At 36.3% G+C, this 22,524-nt stretch overlaps 1 protein-coding gene across 1 annotated transcript in view; it reads right to left on the reverse strand.

Moving 5' to 3' along the window:
- The window catches only part of LOC115429146 (collagen alpha-1(V) chain-like), a 40,250-nt gene extending 19,558 nt beyond the window's left edge, over positions 1-20,692 (reverse strand). Inside the window, exons 1-4 of the mRNA XM_030148394.1 lie at positions 20,629-20,692; positions 17,538-17,685; positions 14,999-15,157; positions 8,027-8,219 (exon numbers count right to left, since the gene is read on the reverse strand). Coding sequence (XP_030004254.1) covers positions 8,027-8,219; positions 14,999-15,157; positions 17,538-17,685; positions 20,629-20,692 — 564 coding nt within the window. The remainder of the gene's footprint in view (positions 1-8,026; positions 8,220-14,998; positions 15,158-17,537; positions 17,686-20,628) is intronic.
- Between the last annotated feature and the right edge of the window lie 1,832 nt (positions 20,693-22,524).

A 22,524-nucleotide genomic window follows, 5' to 3' on the forward strand; every position in this document is an offset into this window, starting at 1 on the left:
CAGACATGTCATGAAGGCAGTGTGGGTAATTTGAATAGAAGAATGGCTCGTAAACGAATGGATCACAACGAATCGGTTCTTATCATTCACTGAAAGAGCTGTTCGAAAGACTCAATTCGTCCGTGAACGTCACACCTCTCGTGCCTGGCTGAGCGAACCAGGACGGATAACAGCTGTTAGATATCAGTGCCTAGTAACGCACCACATTCACTGCTGTTAACAGCGTTGTAACGTTTCAAACAGTAATTAATTAGATTACCTGTTTACTGGAAAACAATAACAGCATTAGTAACGCCGCTATTTTTAACGCCATTATTCCCAACGCTGTGTATAACAGAGGAATAGAACCAGGGAGTTGGACGTTGAAAGCGTGTAAGTTTCACTTTCGTTGCAGCCAAGAAAATGCTGGCATTGAGATGGCATCCACTCATACTTTATCACGGCAACAATGGGTCAATTATTTTCTAGATATAGTTATGACGGAGAGGTCAGTGGCCCAGATGCATGCAGTCAGTCGAAAACCTTAGTATGTGGGATGGTGTTTACATTATGGTTAAAGAAAGAGTGAAACATAATTATCTATGACTATGCTGATCATCTATCTGTTTATATCTGTAAATTATATTCTCTTTCATCTATATACATGTATTTGTTTTTATTATGGTTTTGTATTTGAGATCCAGGTTGGGTTGGTATGGAGGGTCGCCATTTGGTTCTGGGGGGTGGGAGTTATACTTTGTGTGTCACAAAATCTTGTATTCATAAAATGGGAATTTCTTTCTTTTTTTGTATTGTACTTCTGGAGATGCACAATGAAAAAAAAAAAAAGTTTCCCCTCTGACTTAAAAAACAAAACATCCCACCCTCTGTTTTTTTGACAAATCGCACCCTGGTAGGGGTAAAGGGGAGGGGCCAAGGGGTGAATTGGGATTGAGCCTATCACTTTCAGAACTGAAATGGAACAACAAACCAAACAAAAAAAACATGAATATACAAGAGAACAGCTGTAGAATAGGTGTCCACTGGGCATGAAAGAGTTAAGGTGCTGTCATAGATGATTGGACTCTGTAGAAATAAAACCAACTTGGTTTAATGGTTCCAGAAAACAAACCAAACTGACTCAGAGCTGCTGTAGAGTATGAACCTCCAATAACCCAGTACAGATGCATTTCTAGTGGTTTAACCATTAAACCAACAAGACACAACATTTGGACTATGTTTGGATTTGGGCAGAAATGGATTACATGGGGTTTCTTTCCTTGAGTTTTTATAATTTGCTCAGTTTTCTCATCCAACAGTCTTTGATGATGTTTCACTGTTTTGTAGGAATTTCAGTTTTTACCACAAAACGAAGCATCAAATGCAGGTTTTTGCTTCTGTGGTTCTGACTGAGGAGCACCTGATTTTGCTTTTGTCATTACATTCTATTGAATGGATCGAATTTTATTGAAAAAAACATTCAATAACTAATACATCTCGATATCATTCCAAAATTTTCATTCACTCCCAGTGCAATCGGATTGCGCACGCATGTTTCGGTTTATCAGTATGTATCGGATGATCTTCCCATCCCTAATGGACACAGAACGATCTATACAAACTAAAAGAATTATCAAAAAAAGACATTTTCTGACATTTTTATTTCAAACACAACATAAAGAAATCTTGGCGGCCTGTTCTAATGGTAGTCGTCATAGGGTTAACGGCTTAATGACACTGCTTTAGTTCGTATTCAGTACTAAACATCTGTCCTTTCAAATGCTGGATGTTCCTCTGATCATCCAAGTGTCACTGAATCGCTTTGTGTGGGTTTGGAGGAAGAAAAGCCTCTTAAGATGATTTTATCAAACAAACAGCTGCTGCTGCTTGAAGTAAGATTTGTGAGTGCACTGAGACTGAGCAGAAAGTCCAATAAATGAGCAGAAAACCCAAAACTGAGGGGTTTTGATACAGTTCTTTGTGGTCTGTGCTGTCCGATAGTTCCTCTGGGCTGAGCTCTGACGACTGTGGAGGATGGATGATTCATATCATTTTCAAACTCATTAAACCATGAAGAGGAAGAGACCGCTAACGCAAAGGGAACAGAGGGAGGGGTGCAGAAACATGATTTATACCAGAGCAGGGGTTTCTGGGGTTTAGGTGCTATGGTTGTATGGCTGTTGGATTTACCTAGCCAACACAATTCTCCAGTTTGTGACAGATTTAGCTGCACTGATGGAGGTTTAGGTGTCTTCATGTAAGAATAATCTACCAGTTAAATAAAAATAAATAATGTCACACCCGTAGCTGTGCACACAAATTTGGAAAGACCACAGTAAATCAGAAAACAAACCAGCTTCAAGGAGTTATAGGTAGTATTTCTGCTTTAACCCAAAAAGACCCAAACATCCACAGGTGACCAAAACCATCTACTGATGTAAACTGTTTAATAACTGTTGATCCACTAACCCACAGGTGTCAAACTCTGGTCCTCGAGGGCCGGTATCCTGCATGTTTAGATATTTCCCTCCTCCAGCACACCTGGTTCACTTAATGATCAGCAGAGTGGGCAAATTACTTTTAAAAAGTAATTAATTATAGTTACTACTTACTTTCCAAAAACAAAAAAAAGTAATTGAATTAGTAATGGAATTACTCTTTCATATCTATAATTGTTTACCAGGTAAAGTAATAATTGTGTTACTTTTTGAAAAACCTTCAAATATGTAAAGGAAACTGATTTTGAGCGTGTTTCACAGGCCAGTTTCATAGAGTAGAACAGCAGACAGGTACTGAAGACCAGGACTGTGGTGAGGCTGGGGTCCTCCAGGGCCCGGTTTTTCCACCACATAGGTACATATCTGCATTTATAGGAAGCAGATGCTCCTCCAGTGAATCCCACATCTCTTTTTTCAGTCGTTCCTCCCTGATCCAGCAGTAAACGTCTTCAGTCCAGTCAGTCAGACTCACTGATAACTCCTCCCCTAAGTTAGCTGTGCACGTATCTGCATTCAAGTGAATGTGGTGAGCAGCAGACAACTCAAACTCAGACATGTCATTATTTGTTCAGGTGAAGGCAGCTGTGGACAACTCAGACTCATGGACACACAGGTGAAGCACAAAGGCAGCATGGGCAATTTGAATATAAGAACGGCTCGTAAACAACGGCTCGCAACGAATCGGTTCTTATTGTTCACTGAAAAGAGCTGTTCAAAGATCTGACTCGTCCGCGAACATCACACCTCTCATGCCTGGCTGACCGAGCCAGAACAGATAACAGCTGTTAGATATCAGTGCATAGTAACGCACCACATTTCACTGTCAGTAACAGTAACGGCATTGTAACGTTTCAAATAGTAATTAATTAGCTTACTCGTCACTGGAAAACAATAACAGCATTAGTAACGCCACTATTTTTAATGCTGTTATTCCCAACAGTGATGATCAGCCCACATCATGCTCTGCAGAAAACTGATAACGATGTAGTGGCTTCCAGGTGTGCTGGAAGAGGGAAATCTCTAAAACATGCAGGATACTGGCCCTTGAGGACCGAGTTGACACCCTTGCACTAATCCTATCAATACATGTAAATAAATTGGTGTAAAGTACAGTTACTCATCTTTTCATGATCATCAGATATGACCCCATTTGGACGTTCAGAGGCTCCGTAGTTACCGTGGAAACACTGTCATCTTCTACAACCTTGATTCACCAGTAAAACCCATTTTGATTTCATCCAAATCCTTCCATAACTTTTTTGAGTTATCTTGCTAACAGACAAACAAACAAAAAATGTGTCCCCCCAAACCCCGATGAAAACATAACTCCACTGTTCGTTCCTTGGCAGAGGTAATTACTGTAGACCTGGCGGTGTTGTAAAGGCCTGTGATGTGGCTGATGTTGACTGTGGAACACTGGAATGCAGGGAAACAAAGCTGAAACTCATCCTCTGCTCCAACACCCATGAGTGTTTCCTCTGTAATGTGATGTACCGCTGGTTCTTGGAAGGTAAACTGATGTGAGGTTAAGGCAGGTTACAGGGATTTCTACACATAAAACAAACACATGGCTTCTAAGCATCGCAGCCTACACACTTTGTGCCTGCGCTGAAAAGGGAATGGGGCTGGACCGCACCGGGGGACGCACTCTCCACTTGTGTGTTCCTTCCTGTGGTTACATGTCTTTTCAGATGCATACGAATGAGTTTCCTTCAGTCCGCACATGTTGTCTGTTTCACTCTTAACTGCTGATTTAAATGTCATCTGCTGTACAAGTCCATTGGACGTGTAATGTGTTTCATTATGCACAAAAAACCATCGCTCTGTGCTCTGTGTAGTCATTCCTCTATCGTTCTGGGTTAGCCAGAGAAGGTGATGTGGTGTGAAGTTGATCTGTGATGGTGTCGAGGATGGAGAAGCATGAGGGTCTAATTTGTCTTTTTTATGACAACATTATCAAAGAAAAAAGAAACAAATGTTCCAGAGGTGGACATGAGAAAGGGTAGTAACTGTTGCAAAACATAAAAAATAACCAGAATTATTGTCCTGTGATCGGATGCCTGAAATAACCAAGCTGTGGTTTATATCCACATCCATCCAAAGTCATAAATATTTTAACTTTAATCCATCAGAGGACGGTGTTTTCCTACATTTTGCACTGCATCGAAACATGGAACTTGTTAGTCATGTTAATTCATATTCTTGCATTTGCTCATTTGGCACAGAAGTCAAGTAGTTTATTGGAAAAAAATATCATTTGGTTTTCTATTTCTGCTCCTGAAATGAAATATTAACAATAAGCATGATGGGAAAACCACAACGAATGGCAGAAAAATTTGAAAAAGGAAGCATTACAACACAACTGGACCGTTTGTGTTGACATATATTGAATAGTTTCCACTTATGCTCCAGAGTACGACTAAGTCTGAGTACCATACTTTCCAGACTATAAGCTATACTTTTTTCTCACGCTTTAAACCCTGCGGCTTATACATCGATGCAGCTCAAGTGTAGATTTATACAGGCTAATGCCTCCAGGGGGCGCTCTAGCAGGAAGCACAAAAGCGAGACAGACAGGTGGAAGAGGTGATGAAGAGGAGAAGTTTTAAGCTGAACTTTTAACACTCATTTGCATGTCATGCACAAACCCTCATCATGGAAAACGCACAAAGAAATGCATATGATGCAGCTTTTAAGTTCAAACCAATCAATGTGTCTGTAAAGAAGGAAAATAGAGCTGCAGCACGGAAAGTGACAACGGTAGAGACGTAGAAGGAGTGTGACGGAGCCTTTCTGAGGATGTTCAACTCCGACACTGAAGAAGACGACTGCAGTGGTTTCAATGAGCAGAAGGAAGATGAAGACGGAGATCAATGACTTTTTTGGGTTTTTGAACCAGCCGTGTTCCTGCCGTTTTACTGCCGTGTTACAGACACTGTCCGGGAAAAAAATAAAGCAGTTAAGGTATGTACATAAATATTTACATAATCTGTCTGTTTTCCATCATTCTGTGTAAATATCTCATGTTACACGTGGACACCTGCAGCTTATAGTCAGGTGCAGCTATAGCCCGCAAAGTACAAAAATGTGAAAAATAACCCTCACTTTAATCTGAGTTTTTATGAACATCTATACGTTCAGTAAATTAATACAGGAAAATTCATGCTTTACACTGAAAAAAAAAACACCAAATACAGAGGATATTATAATAAATGGTGATAAATCTGTTCACCTCTTTCCCCACCACTGATGAGATTTTCCATCAGTCTGTGTTTTTCACTGTTATACTGTAGTTGGAGCTGTTGCGGACTCGTGTGATTACTTTCCTAGTCCAGTGTTTTTCAACCTTGGGGTCGGGACCCCAGTGGGTTGCCTGGAATTATATGGAGTCGTCTGAAATTTCTAGTCATGGATAAAAAAAAAAGAAAAAAAAAACAACTTACTAATAACAAAATATGGTGAGTTGACAGAGACAATTCCCAATACATAAATGACAAACTGTGAGTGTGAAACTGCAGCACGGTTAATTTCGTTTATCTGTCCAATGTTCATTGTGGTCGGTTTCAGATGCTGCCAGCTCTTCATAATCATATTTTTACTTCTTATTTGTTCAGTATTAATTGTCAGCCTTGTAAATCACAGCTGGACTGACTGTACATATCCTGACCAAGGAAAATCAAATTCTCCCTTGTGCAGTAATCTACACCTGGATCTACTGCCTCCGTCTATAATAATGTACATTATATAGACTAAATATAAATCAGATATGTCACAATATATCATGATATTGTTAAAAAAGGCAATTTTTCATTTGTTTCTTTTTTAAAAAAAAAAAAAAGATTATTTCCTGGAAGAATTGAATTACACCAGAAATATGTACAAATACTAACAAATTCTTATTTGATCAGAAAAGGATCTAATGCTATATCACAAAAATAGAGACAGACAGACAGACAGACAGACGACAGACAGACAGACAGACGACAGACAGACAGACAGACAGATAGATAGATAGATAGATAGATAGATAGATAGATAGATATAGATAGATAGATAGATATAGATAGATAGATAGATAGATAGATAGAAAAAATGTTAGATTGATTAAAAAAGTGAACAAAATGAGGAAAAAAGTGGCCAAAAATGGACAAACAAAAACATCAAAATGAGCAAAGTAAAAAATAAGCAACAAATTTGTGAAAAATGAACAAAATGAGGCAAAAACTGAATCAAAATAGGCAAGAAAATGAAAACACAAATTAGTAGCACAATGAGCAAATTGATAATATTAATAATTTGTTGCTATAGATAGATAGATAGATAGAGAGATAGATAGATGATAGATAGAGAGATAGATAGATAGATAGATAGATAGATAGATAGATAGATAGATAGATAGATAGATAGATAGATAGATAGATAGATAGATAGATAGATAGATAGATAGTTAATAGGAAAAAAATGTTAGATTAATTAAAAAGTTAACAAAATAAGAAATGAAGTGACCAAAAATGACAAACATATGCATCAAAATGAGTATAAAGACAAAATATGCAAAAAAATTAGTGAAAAATGACCAAAATGAGACAAAATGTATCTTAAAAAAATGAAGAAAATAGGCAAGAAAACAAACACAAATAAGTAGCACAATTAACAAAGTAGATACATAGATCGATAGATCGATAGATACTTTATTGATCCCGAGGGGAAATTCCAGTACTCAGCAGCTTTACATACAGCACAAGAAGACAAAAAACCAACAGACCAGAACACAACAGTGGGTTAGTACCAGGCTGACATTAGGGTTCCTATATAACTGTAAAAGACACTAAAGAACTACCTCTGAAAGAGCTTCTGTACAGTACTGTAAATACAGACTTCTGGTTGGATTTAAACATTTCAGGGCATTGATAAAGTGAAACAGTTATATAAAGTGTAGCAGTGATATAAAGTGAAACAGTGATTTAAATGTAAAATCAGTTTCCAAAGGAACTACCATCTGCCTCTCAGACAGTAAAAGGTGATTTTAGGATGCTTCAAATAACCATTATTTAATAAAACAGTGTTAAATAATAGTAAATAAAATATAACCAATAAAGAAAACCAAAAAAAACCAAAATGAACCTCCACCATATCTGCATTTGAATAAATACCTAAAAATATTGATACACTACTTTTTTAATAACGATACAGTATCGTGAAATGAAATAACGCGATATATTGCAGAACCGATATTTTCTAACACCCTTACTAGCAACTCACTGTAAAATGCTCCGGCGGGGAGAAAGTTAAGAAGGTTAAATAGAGAGAAAAACTCATTTGGGTAGTGCCACAAAAGTAGAACTGGGCCTGTACGGGTTAAAGGTGTCTGAACCAAAATATAGAACTGACCTGGTGATGCATTTGGCGTGATGATGTCACAGAAACGTAGAATTGTTAAATAAACATCTGACGATTCAAAGGAACTCCACTACTGTGAACCGCTGATGCCCATCCCGAACACACACAGTAGGTTTGATGAGGAGGTCCTGTCGATAAAAACCACTCACCTCAAACGGAGTCTCAAAGCTCTCGATGATGCCTCCGACCATGAGCAGCCCGTCGGTGCCGATGTCCATGCCGTGGTAGACCCAGTCCACGCTCTCCAGCAGAGTACAGTCCACGTAGAGCGCCAGACGCCTGGACGCCACGCTGATGGCCACGCGGTGCCACTGCCCATCAGACAGACCGGCAACGGGGAACCTGAAAGGCATCAACATGGGTCAGTACATCAGCCACTGTTTTCAATGTTTTTTGATGTTATGTAGAAAATCAAGGTCAATGAAGTTACCATATTTGGTTCCTTACCCATAAGTGGCAAAAAGTATAGAAATACTCTAAAATTCAACATTTAAACTGTAGTGTGTTATTGGAAGACATAAGACTTTATTACTTTTGTGAAATTGTTTTAATTTTATGTAGAAAATCAAGGTCAATGAAGTTACCATATTTGGTTCTTTACCTATAAGTGGCAAAAAGTATAGAAGTCCTCTAGAATTTAGCATTTAAACCGTTGTGTGTTACTGGAAGACATAAGACTATATTACTCTTGTGAAATTTTTCTTTTTTTTTTTTTAATGTTGTGTAGAAAATCAAGGTCAATAAAGTTACCATATTTGGTTCCTTACCCATAAGTGGCAAAACATATAGAAATACTCTGAAATTCAACATTTAAACCGTAGTGTGTTATTGGAGGACATAAGACTTTTTACTTTTGTGAAATTTTTCAAAGTTTTGTATTGTTATGTAGAAAATCAAGGTCAGTGAAGTTACCATATTTGGCTCCTTACCAGTAAGTGGCAGAAAGTATATAAATACTCTGACATTCAACATTTAAACCTTTGTGTGTTATCAGAGGACATAGGACTTTCTTACTTTTATGATTTTTTTTATTTTTATTTTTTATTTTGATGTTATGTAGAAAATCAAGGTCATGAAGTTACCATATTTGGTTCCTAACCCATAAGTAGTAAAAAGTATAGAAATACTCTGAAATTCAACATTTAAACCTTTGTATGTTATTGGAGAACATAAGATTATTACTTTTGTGAAACTGTTCCAGATTTGTTGATGTTGTGATTTTTTGTTTGTATTGTATTATATTCTGTTCTATTGTATTTTATCATAGTGTACTGTATTGTATTGTACTGTATTTTATGTGTGTTTTATTCTATTCTGGTGTTCAAATCCTGGACACACAAATCCTCTTACAGTGTAACTCTACTGCCATTTTTCAGTTTTCCACCAATTCCCTTAAGCTCCTGGATGTTCCACCTGTTCCTCCAGCTTTATTTGTGTGTGGTTTAGTGGAAGAAACAGAGCATATGACGACTTTATCAACAAAACCAGCTGGCAGCTGCTTGAAGTTAGATTTGTGAGCGCACTGAGACTGAACAATACAGTAAACGTGCAGTAAAACCAAAACTACAAGCGAGAAGATTTAGAAGTTGAGCAACGCTGCTGAGTTTGTGATATAGTTCTTTGTGGTTTGTGCTGTCTGTTACTATAAAATACTGAAGACCACTTGCATCGTCTCACACTGGGCTCCAGACTAGTCCAAGTAAAAAAAAAAAAAAGAAAGTTGAATCCGATAAATAAAATGGAGCGTAAGCCAAGACTTCATGAGAGGTACAGTATGTGAGCATGTCGTTGTGTTGGCCAACTTCAGCCCATTAATGCACTGGGTTAACCCTGTATAGAAATACTCTGAAATTCAACATTTAAACTCTAGTGTGGAGGACATAACAAGACTTTACTACTTTTGTGAATTCATGATTTAGATCAATGAAGTTACCATATTTGGTTCCTAACCCATACGTGACGAAAAGTATAGAAATACTCTGAAATTCAACATTTAAACCCTTGTGTGGAGGACATAACAAGACTTTTTTTTTGTGATTATTATTTTTTTAATTAAATGTTATGTAGAAAATTAAGGTCATTGAAGTTACCATATTTGATTCCTTACCCGTAAGTGGCAAAAAGTATAGAAATACTCTGAAATTCAACATTTAAACCTTAGTGTGTTATTGGAGGACATAAGACTTCATTACTATTGTGAAATTGTTTTAATTTTATGTAGAAAATCAAGCTAAATGAAGTTACCATATTTGATTCCTTATCCCTAAGTGGCAAAAAGTATTGAAATACTCTGAAATTCAACATTTAAACCGTAGTGTGAAGGACATAACAAGACTTATTACTTTGTGAATTTTTTATTTTATATTTTTTATTTAATGTTATGCAGAAAATCAAGGTAAGTGAAGTTACCATTTGATTCCTTACCTGTAAGTGGCAAAAAGTATAGACATACTCTGAAATTCAACATTTAAAGTGTAGTGTGTTATAGGAGGACATAAGACTTTATTACTTTTGTGAAATTGTTTTAATTTGATATTGAAAGTCAAGGTAAATGAAGTTACCATATTTGGTTCTTAACCCTTAAGTGGCAAAAAGTGTACAAATGCTCTGAAATTCAGCATTTCAGCCATAGTGTGTTATTGGAGGACATAAGACTTTATTACTTTTGTGTTTTTTTTTTTTTTATGTTATGTAGAACATAAAAAAAAAATGAAGTTACCATATTTGATTCCTTACTCGAAAGTGGCAAAAAGTATAAAAAATACTCTGAAATTCAAAATATAAACCTTTGTGTGTTACTGGAGGACATAAAACTTTATTACTTTTGTGAAATTTTTCAAAATTTCTTATTGCTATGTAGAAAATCAAGGTCAGTGAAGTTACCATATTTGATTCCTTACCAATAAGTGGTAAAAAGTAAAGAAATACTCTGAAATTCAATATTTAAACCTTTCTGTGTTATTGGAGGAGATAAGACTTTATTACTTTTGTGAAATTTTTCTTTTCTTTTTGATTTCATGTGGAAAATCAAGGTCAATGAAGTTACCATATTTGGTTCCTTTCCCACGAGTGGCAAAAAGTACAGAAATACTCTGAAATTCAGCATTTAAACTCTAGTGTGGAGGACATAACAAGACTTTATTACTTTTGTGAAAATTAAAAATTTTATGTAGAAAATCAAGGTCAATGAAGTTACCATATTTGGTTCCTTAGCCATATATGGCAAAAAGTATAGAAATACTCTGAAATTCAGCATTTAAACCTTTGTGTGTTATTGGAGGACATAAGACTTTATTACTTGAGTGATTTAAAAAAACAAAAAAAAACAAACAAAAAAAACAACTTTTATTGTTATGTAGAAATCAAAGTCAATAAAGTTACCATATTTGATTCCTTACCCATAAGTGGCCAAAAGTATAGAAATACTCTGAAATTCAGCATTTAAACCTTTGTGTGTTATTGGAAGACATAAGACTTTACTTCTTTTTTGAATTTGTTTCCTTTTCTTTTTGATGTCATGTAGAAAAATCATAGGTCAATGAAGTTACCATATTTGGTTCCTTAGCCATAAGTGGCAAAAAGTATAGAAATACTCTGAAATTCAGCATTTCAACCATAGTGTGTTATTGAAAGACATAAGACTGTATTGCTTTGGGGGGAAAAAATAATAAATAAATAAATAATAAATAATAATAAAATATATATATATATATATATATATATATATATATATATATATATATAATAAATACATCGTACATATATATGTGTGTGTGTGTGTGCGTGTGTGTGCGTGTGTGTGTGTGTGTGTGTGTGCGTGCGTGTTGTGTGAGTGTGGTGTGTTATGTAGAAAATCAAGGTCAATGAGTTACCATATTTGGTTCCTTAGCCATGTCTTAAAAAAATTTGGAAAAATTTCACAGAAGTAATAAAGTCTTAATTCCTCCAATAACACACGGTTTAAATGTTGAATTTCAGAGTATTTCTATCTTTTTGCCACTTATGGCTAAGGAACCAAATGTGGTAACTTACTGACCTTAATTTTCTCCATGACATTAAAAACTTTCACAAAAGTAGTAAAGTCTTGTTATGTCCTCCAATAACACACTAAGGTTTTGATGTTGGATTTCAGAGTATTTCTATAAGTGTCCTCTGAAGGGTTAAAATCTGTGGTTCTTTCAGATGAGGAACCTGCCAAGAAGACGCCTAATAAATCATCAGCAAGAAGCGAGATACACGGTCAAATAAATACCCACACACAATGCAAAGCGTCACACATATTAAAAACTCCCTCCATTTGCATAGATTGCAGCCAAAGAGCAGGACGAGGGCATGATCATCCCTTAATGACCTGAGTGCTGTTGTAATCACCCTCAGACATCTGGATTTGTTTGGAACACGGGCAGTGCATTAAGTCAAAAGCATTAAGCGACTTCGGAGCTCTCTCACTGGCACGTTTCAAGAAAATGCAGACAATTAGTCATGAATAAAAAGCTCCTAAAGATGCAGCATTCAGGGCGTGCGTCGGTAACACGCGAGTCTGTAGCACTATTTTCTGGTGCACACATCTGAAGACTTTACAGAGGGTTTGGAATGGAAGCAGCAAAACTCACATGTATTAATACGTTTACTGGTTTTGCTGAAGCTTTAAATGTCATGCCATTTCAAGTGGGAAGTAGAATTTATTTTCATATAACTGCACAGTCAACGTCAAACAGCTGGACAGAGGTTTATGACAGCGCTGAAGCTCATTTCAAAAAATTCTGTACTTTTAAACATAGACTGTATTAAAGACATAGATGTAGATGATGTCCACTGGTTTATGAATGACTGCAGTGTTTTTCAAACTTGGGGTCAGGACCCCATGTGAGGTCGCCTGGAATTCAAATGGGGTCACCTGGAATTTCTAGTAATTGATTAAAAAAACCCAAAACCTTTCTAAAAAAATATATGGTGAGTTGACAGAGACAATCCCAATCCATAAAAGACAAACTGTGAGTGTGAAACTGCAGCACTGTGGTTCTGTTTATCTGTCAAATGTTCACTGTGGTCAGTTTCAGATGCTGCAGCTCTTTCATAATTCATAGTTTGAGTTCTTGTTTGTTCAGTTTTAATTGTCAGCCTTGTAAATCCAAGCTGGACTGACTGTACATCAGTGGCGGCTGCTGTCTTTCAGACAGGGGAAGCTCATTGTCAGCTTACATTAAAAAAATTGTCAAGTTATTTAAACAAAATTCGTCCCTCCGTTCCTTTTTAAAAAATGGTCAGTGACCTTATTGTACCAAGTAGGCGTCTTTTCCAGGGACTTGATAGCTAGTTCACTCTGACCTAGCCAACAGTATGACTGATTTAACTATCTACAAAATGATATTAAACTTGAACAAGAAATGATTAAATTATGAAATTATGTTAAATTGAAACAAGGAAGTCCAATGAGTGTGTTTTATTTACAGTGCAAGAAATGAACAAGTAATGTCGTAGTGGTTTCTCTCTCGATTTCACAGCAGAATGTGTGACGGTGTTAAACTGAACTGTGTCAGTGAAGGAGTAGATCTGAAAATAGCTGTCAATCAAATCGGATTCAGCCTTTCGACTGATCCTCCAATCAGCACGTGGAAGCCAGGCGTCCAGCCCAGCCAAGCTCCGCCCACAGCTCCATTCACCCCCAGAGACACCAAGCGTCCGGGGGTGGGACAACATCGTGCCATTTATCCAATTACTGTCCAGTTTTGAGTCAATGAAAAAAACTGTTCCACTCAGTCCCATTGAAGTGCATGGACGCTGAGCGTCTACGGACAAATGCACTGAGAAGAGATGGATGAGAAAACAGAGACACGAGAATGGAGGAGAAGTGAACAACATCCAGTCTGTTGATTTGTGATGAAGCTGATTCTGAATGAACTCGTCTGTGAGATGAACGTGTTCTAACACATTTGTAGTCAATGAAATGTCAACACAACCGAACACATTTAACCATTTAATTTTCATACTTTTAGGGGAAGCTGAGCTTCCTTGCAGTCTGCCTCTGCTGTACATAAGTGGATTTAGTCCAGACTGGAGCAGAACTGGAGCCTCATTAATGAAAGAAGTTGCACAAAATCAGCATTACTACAGACTGTGCCATTGTCAGCTGACAGGACCAGGAAATGACCTTAACGGCCCCATGATGTCAGACTAAACATGTTGATTGGACCCAAATAAAGAGACTGAGATCAGAATCAGTCCTGGAGAATAATTATTGTCTTAGTAACAAATTACTAGAATGAATTTCTTTCTATTTGTTTATTCTGATGGGACCTGGAGACAGAATTTGTTGACAACAGAACCTTGTAGCTGTCAGAGGTTTCACTCTTTAAGCAAAAGTTGCATTTTTGCAGTTTTACACTAGGTTTATGTACGCAGTACCGAAATTTCTCCAAAACAAATAAAGATTTTTAACCCTATAACAGCAAACGTATCATATTTGATACATGAGTTTTGAAGCCCTCTACATGATCAGTGTGATATTTTTTTCTTGAAAAACCTGATGTGTACAATTAGATACATGCAGTACACAAATAATCCACTGGGGGGGGTTTCGTTCACCAGAGGCCTTTCCAGTGACACTAGAAGACTGTCATTAATGAGGAAGGAGGAAGAACTTTGACAATTTAGAAAAGGAATTACGAATATATTAGACATGTTGGTGTTATATTATGTTTTTGTTTGTACAAAAATAATAATATTTGAGCATTGAGACCCAATGTATCAAATATGATACAAAATTGAAACTCATACATGTTCAGAAAGACCAATAAAGGCTCCAGTTTCAAGGAACTGGAATTTTCTGCCAATGATTGAATGGTTCAGGCTTTCCAGGGTTAATTCTTATTTCTGATGCCTGAAACATACTCAATAAAATGTGAAGACAGTGACATGTTTGCTACTGTGTTACATTCTCAGTCCTTTTTATTACATTTAACCATTTGGAAACTGAAGACACCAATTATTACAGTTCTACAAGCTGCATTTTTGCAGTTGCACACTAGCTTTATGTACACATGATTGCAGTGGTGGTTGTCTTGGTTTTCAGGTTGATGTTTGCAGGTTAGTTTGTCCACATACAGACCATAATGACTCACTCATAATGCCGCTGCTGTGTTCCGATGAAGATGACGGCGGAGGCGCTGACCCTCAGCTGCAGCATGACGTGGCTGTCGGGGCTGAGCATGGTGAAGACGCTGCGCTCGTGTCTCTGAGGACTACGCAGGTGCACCAGTAAACTGAACTCATCTGGAAGCCTGGACACAAACACACACACGCAACATTTACACAAACACAGCACGGAAATACTCCCATAAACACCCAGGGCTAAGTTTATGGCAGTTCCCAACAGGGGTGTAAGTAAATTTGGTCCTGCAATATATCATGATATTTCACTTTCAATACTGTATCGATATTAAAAAGTACTGTATTGATATTTTTAAATATTCATTCAAATGCAGACATGATGCAGATTAATTTTTGTTTTTCTTTTTTGTTTATCATGCTCTTTATTATATATTCACATGGGTGTTTTGATTGATAACGGTTATTTCACGCATCCTAAAAGCACTTTTTACTGTCTGAAAGAGGCAGATGTTAGTTTTTTTATTGGGAATGCATAAAAATAATGTTCTGATGTTGGATGATTCAGGGAATGAACACTATGCACTCTTTTCACAACTAATAGAAAATGAACATTTAGGCAGGATTTTAGACTGTAATATCTGTAAAACTTTATTTATTTATTTATTTATTTGTGATTTTTGTTCTTGGTAAACCTGCCTGTTAGAACTTTATTTATTCAAATGCTGCACTTTAAGTTTTTTCCAGGAAATAATATTTAAAAAAAAGAAACAAAACCAAAAATATCGCCTTGTTAACAGTATCGTGATATATCGTATCGTGATCCTAGTATTGTGATTTGTATTGTACTAGTGGCATTGTACCCGTACGATAGCGCCCTCCCGTGATACAACAGCGGCATGGCACCTGTATGCCCTCCCATGCTGCAACAATGTCGGACAAAGACGCACCGGATGGATGGACCGGACACGGGGCGGGCCGAAAAATGCATTATATAGTAATAATATAGTATAGTATAGTAAGTATAGTATATAGTATAGTATATAGGATAGGATAGGATTGCCAGATTCTTGCCAATACACACCCCTCGTTCCCAAATTAATTTTTCTCTCTATTTAACATATTTGAAGTGATTTATCACCAATCTATTTAACAGAAGGGAAGTTTCTGTTCAGATAATGATAGATTTTACTGAAAAAGTCACTTTTCTTCAGTTTTCTCTCCTTTTTGACATAACCCCTCTGAGATTTTATGAACATCTACATGATCAGTGAACAAAATATGAGAAAATACATGATTTACACTGAAAAAATGCAAAATAAGGAGGATAATATTATAATAAATGGTGATAAGTCATTTAAGAAAGGTTAAATATTGAGAAAAAAAATCATTTGGGAACTGACACAAAAGTAGAACTGGGTCTTTATGGGTTAAAAACAAAAAATAAAATAAAAGTGACTATTTCAACAAAATTCTATACAGTATAATACAGGGTGGGGAAGCAAAATTTACAATATTTTGAGGCAGGGATTGAAAGACAGTGTATGACCAGTTAGTTTATTGAAAGTCATGAGAATTTATTTGCCACAGAAAATGTCATAATAGAAAATGTTTTTATTCTATGTGTCCTCCTTCTTTCTCAATAACTGCCTTCACACTTCCTGAAACTTGCGCAAGTGTTCCTCAAATATTCGGGTGACAACTTCTCCCATTCTTCTTTAATAGTATCTTCCAGACTTTCTCGTAATAGTTTTGCTCATAGTCATTCTCTTCTTTCCATTATAAACAGTCTTTATGGACACTCCAACTATTTGTGAAATCTCCTTTGGTGTGACGAGGGCATTCAGCAAATCACACACTCTTTGACGTTTGCTTTCCTGATTACTCATATGGCAAAAGTTTCTGAAAAGGTATGGATAATAGTGTTAGGTATGATTATGACATCAATATTTGTTTGGTTTCAAAACAATTGACGTAGTGCCTGCTGAGAAAAAACAACTAAATGTTCATTGTAAATTTTGCTTCCCCACCCTGTATATAATAATATCTTCTGTGTTTTGCATATTTTTTTGTGAAAACCTAGTATTTTCCTGTATATTAATTCACTGATCACGTAGATGTTTATAAAAGCTCAGATTAAACTTGAGGGTTATTAAAACAAAAACAGAGAAAACTGAAGAAAAAGTTACTTTTAAAGCAAAATCCAACAAAAAATGAACATAAACCCAGTGTGTCCATTCACTGTCATTGATCCAACTCCATGGGTTTGCTGGTGAATCAATGTTGTAGAAGATGACGGTGTTTCCATGGTAACTACGAGCCTCTGAACGTCCAAATGGGTCATATCTGATGACCATGAAAAGATGAACTGTATTTTACACCAGTTATTTACATGGATTGATAGGATTAGTGGATCAACAGGTATTAAACAGTTCAGATCAGTAGATGGTTCTGGTCGGTGGTGGACGTTTGGGTCTGTATGGGTTAAATGAATGAAGATGTTATGTTTATTATAGGACAGAAACCAAAGACAGTCTTAATTTGTGGACGTACCCATCAGTGAGGATCTGTCGTAGAGGAAGGGCCAGAGTGGAGTAAAGGCCGACCTGCAGAACTGGACACCTGCCGTCCTCCACCGTCAGCGAAGAGTTACTGCTGTTGGACACCTGAGAAGAAATCTCCTGCAGGATGTTCAACTCATCTGTAGGACAAAGATCAGAAGAAAAAAACTCCTCACAAACTCAAAGTATCAAGATGAAGTTTTGGAGAATGTCGTGGACTGATAAAAAAAAACAAAAAAAAACAACAACTCTCCAGACAAAAGGACACACACCTGCAGTGACTGAAACCAGACACGAACGAGTAAAGTGTTGAAAACTGCTGGATAGAGTCAAATGTATTAAACTTGAAACAGTGAACATTGTACATAACTGGTATTATAAATGTAATTCGGACCCAGTTAAATGTAATAAAATGGTAATTAGGCCCCGGTTACTTTTTTTTGTTTTCTTTGTTGTCAAAATATAGAATACACGATTCAAAATTGCTCAAAAGTTAGTTTCTGTGTGATTATTTTTTAGGTTTTAGTTCTGATTCTTTTTGTGTTTTTTTTCCGCAAATCATATTTAGAGCCTTTGCACACAGAAAGGGAGTCACTTTAATTACACTGGTCGACAACAAATTTATTGTTTAAGTTTTTTGAGCTGATTTAGGATAATTTTGGTGTGCTGAATCCAAAAATCACATTAATTTTGCTCAATCAGGTCAACTTTCTGAACTATGCTACATATTGGCTTTTTAACATTTTTGCTTACATTTATGGGCATTTTCACATCATATGATACAAAATTCTTTCATATTTCTTGCAATAAACGAGTTCTGAAGATTTTACTTTTGCCAATTTATGATTGTTTTTTTTTAATATTACAGGTGAATGAAATGGCTTCGACTAGAAGATCTTGCAAAAATAAGCCTACCATATTCTGCTACATCTGCGGTGAATACACCATTGTACCTAACAGGAATTAAGTGATCAAATGATTTTTTTTATCTTAAAACCTATTTTGGGTGAGAACTATATAAAAAAATCAACAAAATCAATCACAAAAATGTAATCAATTTTGTGAGAAGATCAAATTTTTCAAAATCAAATTAGCAAAAAAAACCTGACCTGATTGAGAAAAACAGATGTCATTTTTGGATTTAGCGGTGCAAAATGGTCCGAATTCAGTTGAAAAAACCTAGACAACTTGCAAAAAAGATTTTTTTGTAACCCAGTGTTATCATCTCATACTATGGCAGAAGTCTCAAACTCATTTTCTTTTAGGGGACACATTTAGCCTGAGTTGATCTCAACTGGGCCGGACCAGTAAAATTATAGCAGCATAACCTATAAATAATCACAACTCCAAACTTTTGTCTTTGTTTCAGTGCAAAAAACCCTATTAAATTATGAAAATACTTACTTTTATAAACTATCCAAACAAAAAAGATGTGAATAACCTGAAAAAAATGAAATTTATAAGAAAAATAAGTGCAATTTTAGCAATATTCTGCCTCAATTTATCATTTATACATGTGCATTATGGATCAGATCTACAAAGACACAACACTTTTCTTTAGACATTTCTGTTATGATCCGGACTGGTGTTGACCACCGAACATTAAGACTTCTCAGGACTCTGACTCAGGTTTTTTGTTTTTACTATGTTTTCTTTTAAAACTCTTTGTTTTTTCCCTTCAGCACTGTGCAAGTGAGTCCTTTATTTTCCACCACCATGACAATTCAGGTTGTTCATATTTGTTCAGGTTATTGATATTTTATTGTTACAGGATAGTTTGAAAATATAAATATTTTCATAATTTAATGTTATTCTTTGCACTAAAACAAAGACAAAAATTTGAAGTTGTCATTATTTATAGACATAATGTAATATTTTTTTCACATCAAACCGAGAAGAAAACATGGAGTCATTATTTTTTGTAGGTTATTATGCTGTTATTATTTTACTGTAGATCAGGGGTCTCAAACATGCGGCCCGGGGGCCAAATGCGGCCTGCCAAAGGTTCCAATCCGGCCCGTGGGATGAATTTGCAAAGTGCCGCTGAACTCATTTTAGTTCAGGTTCCACATACAGACCAATACGATTGACAGTAAAATAATAACAGCAGAATAACCTACGAAAAATAATAACTCCAGATTTTCTTCTCAGTTTGATGTGAAAAAATAATACATTATGCCAATAAAAATAACACTAAATTCTGAAAATATTTGCATTTACAAACTATCCTGTAACAATAAAATGTGAATAACCTGAACAAATATGAACAACCTGAAATGTCTGAAGAAAATTAAGCACAATTGTAACAATATTTTGCTTGTTACTAAGTGTTTTGCGTCTTTGTAGCTCTGATCCATAATGCACATGTAGAAATGATCAGTTGAGGCATAATATTGTTCAAATTGCACTTATGTTTCTTAAGAATTTCAGGGTTTTTTTTTTTTAGGTTATTCACTTTTTTTTTTTTTTAATTTGGATAGTTTATAAAAGTATTTTCATAATTTAATGGGGTTTTTGCACTAAAACAAACACAAAAATTTGGAGTTGTCATTATTTATAGGTTATGATGCTATTATTTTACTGGCCCACTGGAGATCCAATCAGGCTGAATGTGTCCCCTGGAAGAAAATGAGTTTGAGAGCCCTGCTGTCGATCATTTTGGTCTGTATGTGGAACCTGAACTAAAATGAGTTCCACAGCCTTGACCGTGGAATTTTTGCACTTTGCAAATTCATCCCACGGGCAGGATTGGAACCTTTGGTGGGCCGCGTTTGGTCCCCGGGCCTCATGTTTGAGACCCCTGTACTATGGTCCGTTGAAAATGACTCTCTTATGGGCAATATTTCATGTCATTTAGAAGGTTCTTTTTATTCTTCCACACAGTAAATGGATGCAGGCAGGAAATCCACATGAAGACGATCCAAACAAACACGGAGAACAGTGAACAGTCCAAGCAGCTGAGGCTGAAATGAGGAGCTAAAGTGGACCTGAAAGATGGGCTACTTATGAGGCATTAATGTGGTTTGGGAATGAACGCTCTGACACAGGCCAGATCAGACTCACAGACCACTAATCTGGTTCACCATCTACGCACGGATCGAGTCCACAAAAGTACAGCGGAGTCCCCAAAACAAAGCCCAGGCTCATGTTCTAAGACATTTTTTCCTGAGCCACAGGATCTGACAAACAATCACCAAAGCCATGTTTGATATGTTTTATTAGACGCAACTGACAAAATGCACAAAGGCTCAAGACCCCCCTTTTTTTTATGACTTGCATTTTTTTAATAAACTTTTTCCAAACATATCACACTCAATACTCACATTAGAGCATTGGTAAATTACCCACCCACCCGTAACCATAACCAGAAGGGGTCTTTGGGGTCGTCTATATATAAAGTGTCATGAGATAATTTTGTTGTGATCTGGCGCTGTATAAATAAAATTTGATCGATTGATTGATTGATTGGTTTTCCCCTGTAAGTCGCTTTGGAAAAAAGCGTCTGCCAAATGCAGAAATGTAAATGTCTTCATTGTCTTTGTCGTCTTCATTGTCGTCATTTTGTCTTTGTTGTCATCTTCGTCGTTGTCATCATCTGTCATCGTCTTTGTCGCTGTCTTCGTTTCTGTCTTTGTCGTCGTCTTCGTTGTCGTCATTTTTGTCTTTATTGTCATCTTTGTCATTAATATCTTTGTCATCTTTATCGTTGTCTTCGTTCTCATCATCATTGTTTTGTCGCTGTCTTCGTCTATGTCGTCTTCATCATTGTCTTCGTCGTTTTCGTCGTTGTCCTCTTTCACAATTTCTTCTCACATCTTCTCTGATGAAACTACTGGTCGGATTCATTTTAAATTTATATGCATCTCAGGACAATGTCTACCCCCCCCCCCCACCACCACCACCACCTCGTTCACAGTCACTGCCATGGATTTCTTTCTATGGGGTTATGTTAAAGATATCATGTATCGAACAAAAATATGGGACATCAACGACCTGACGCTAAACATCAAACATAAGCCAATTCAAAAACACTTATAAGAACATGTTTTTCACATTGTTATGATTGTTGATATTTGTATTAATGCATATTTTGCCTGTTTGCATATATGTTAACCTCATAAGACCCAGGAAATGTCTGCAAAGTACAAGCTTTTTTTGTTTTTTTATTAAATAAGTGCCAATATTGGAACCATCCTGATGCAACAGTCTTTTCAGATGCTGTTTTTAAAATTTTTATGAAACATCCTTTGTGGTGGACAATTTTCTTTTCTTTCTTTTTGTATAAAGCTGTGAAATTCTTGTCCACAAATGTAGACAGAAAACCCATAGGGTCTGATGAGGTTAAATTTCATTGCATGTTTGGGATAAATCAATAAATCACAAAATCACATGAGAAACTTTGATAGTTGTTGAAGCCGGATCAATACACTTGCAGCTCTGCTCAGTATGTATGTATACAAAAACAGGTAATCAAACAATGCAATGAAGATGTGGAGCACAGAATACAACTATTAAACAAGAAAAACACTCAGACAGCGCAGACCTCCGCCAAGACAGATCATTTCTTCCTTGTCCCAGTATCAACATTTCCTGAAAATTTCATGAAAATCAGTCCATAACTTTTTGAGTTATCTTGCTAACAAACAAACACGCAAACAAACAAACAAACAAACATGCAAAAACACGCAAACAAACGCGCAAACAAACAAAACATCCAAACAAACACGCAAACACACAAACACGCAAACACAAACAAAACATGCAAACAAACACAAAACACACAAACAAACATGCAAACAAACACGCAAACACAAACAAACATGCAAACAAACACACAAACAAACATGCCAACAAACACGCAAACACAAACAAACATGCAAACAAACACGCAAACAAACAAACATGCAAACAAACATGCAAACAAACTCACAAACAAACACACAAACAAGCAAACTCACAAACATGCAAACAAACTCACA

This window comes from Sphaeramia orbicularis, chromosome 12 (genome assembly GCF_902148855.1).
Source record: "Sphaeramia orbicularis chromosome 12, fSphaOr1.1, whole genome shotgun sequence".
NCBI lineage: Eukaryota > Metazoa > Chordata > Actinopteri > Kurtiformes > Apogonidae > Sphaeramia > Sphaeramia orbicularis.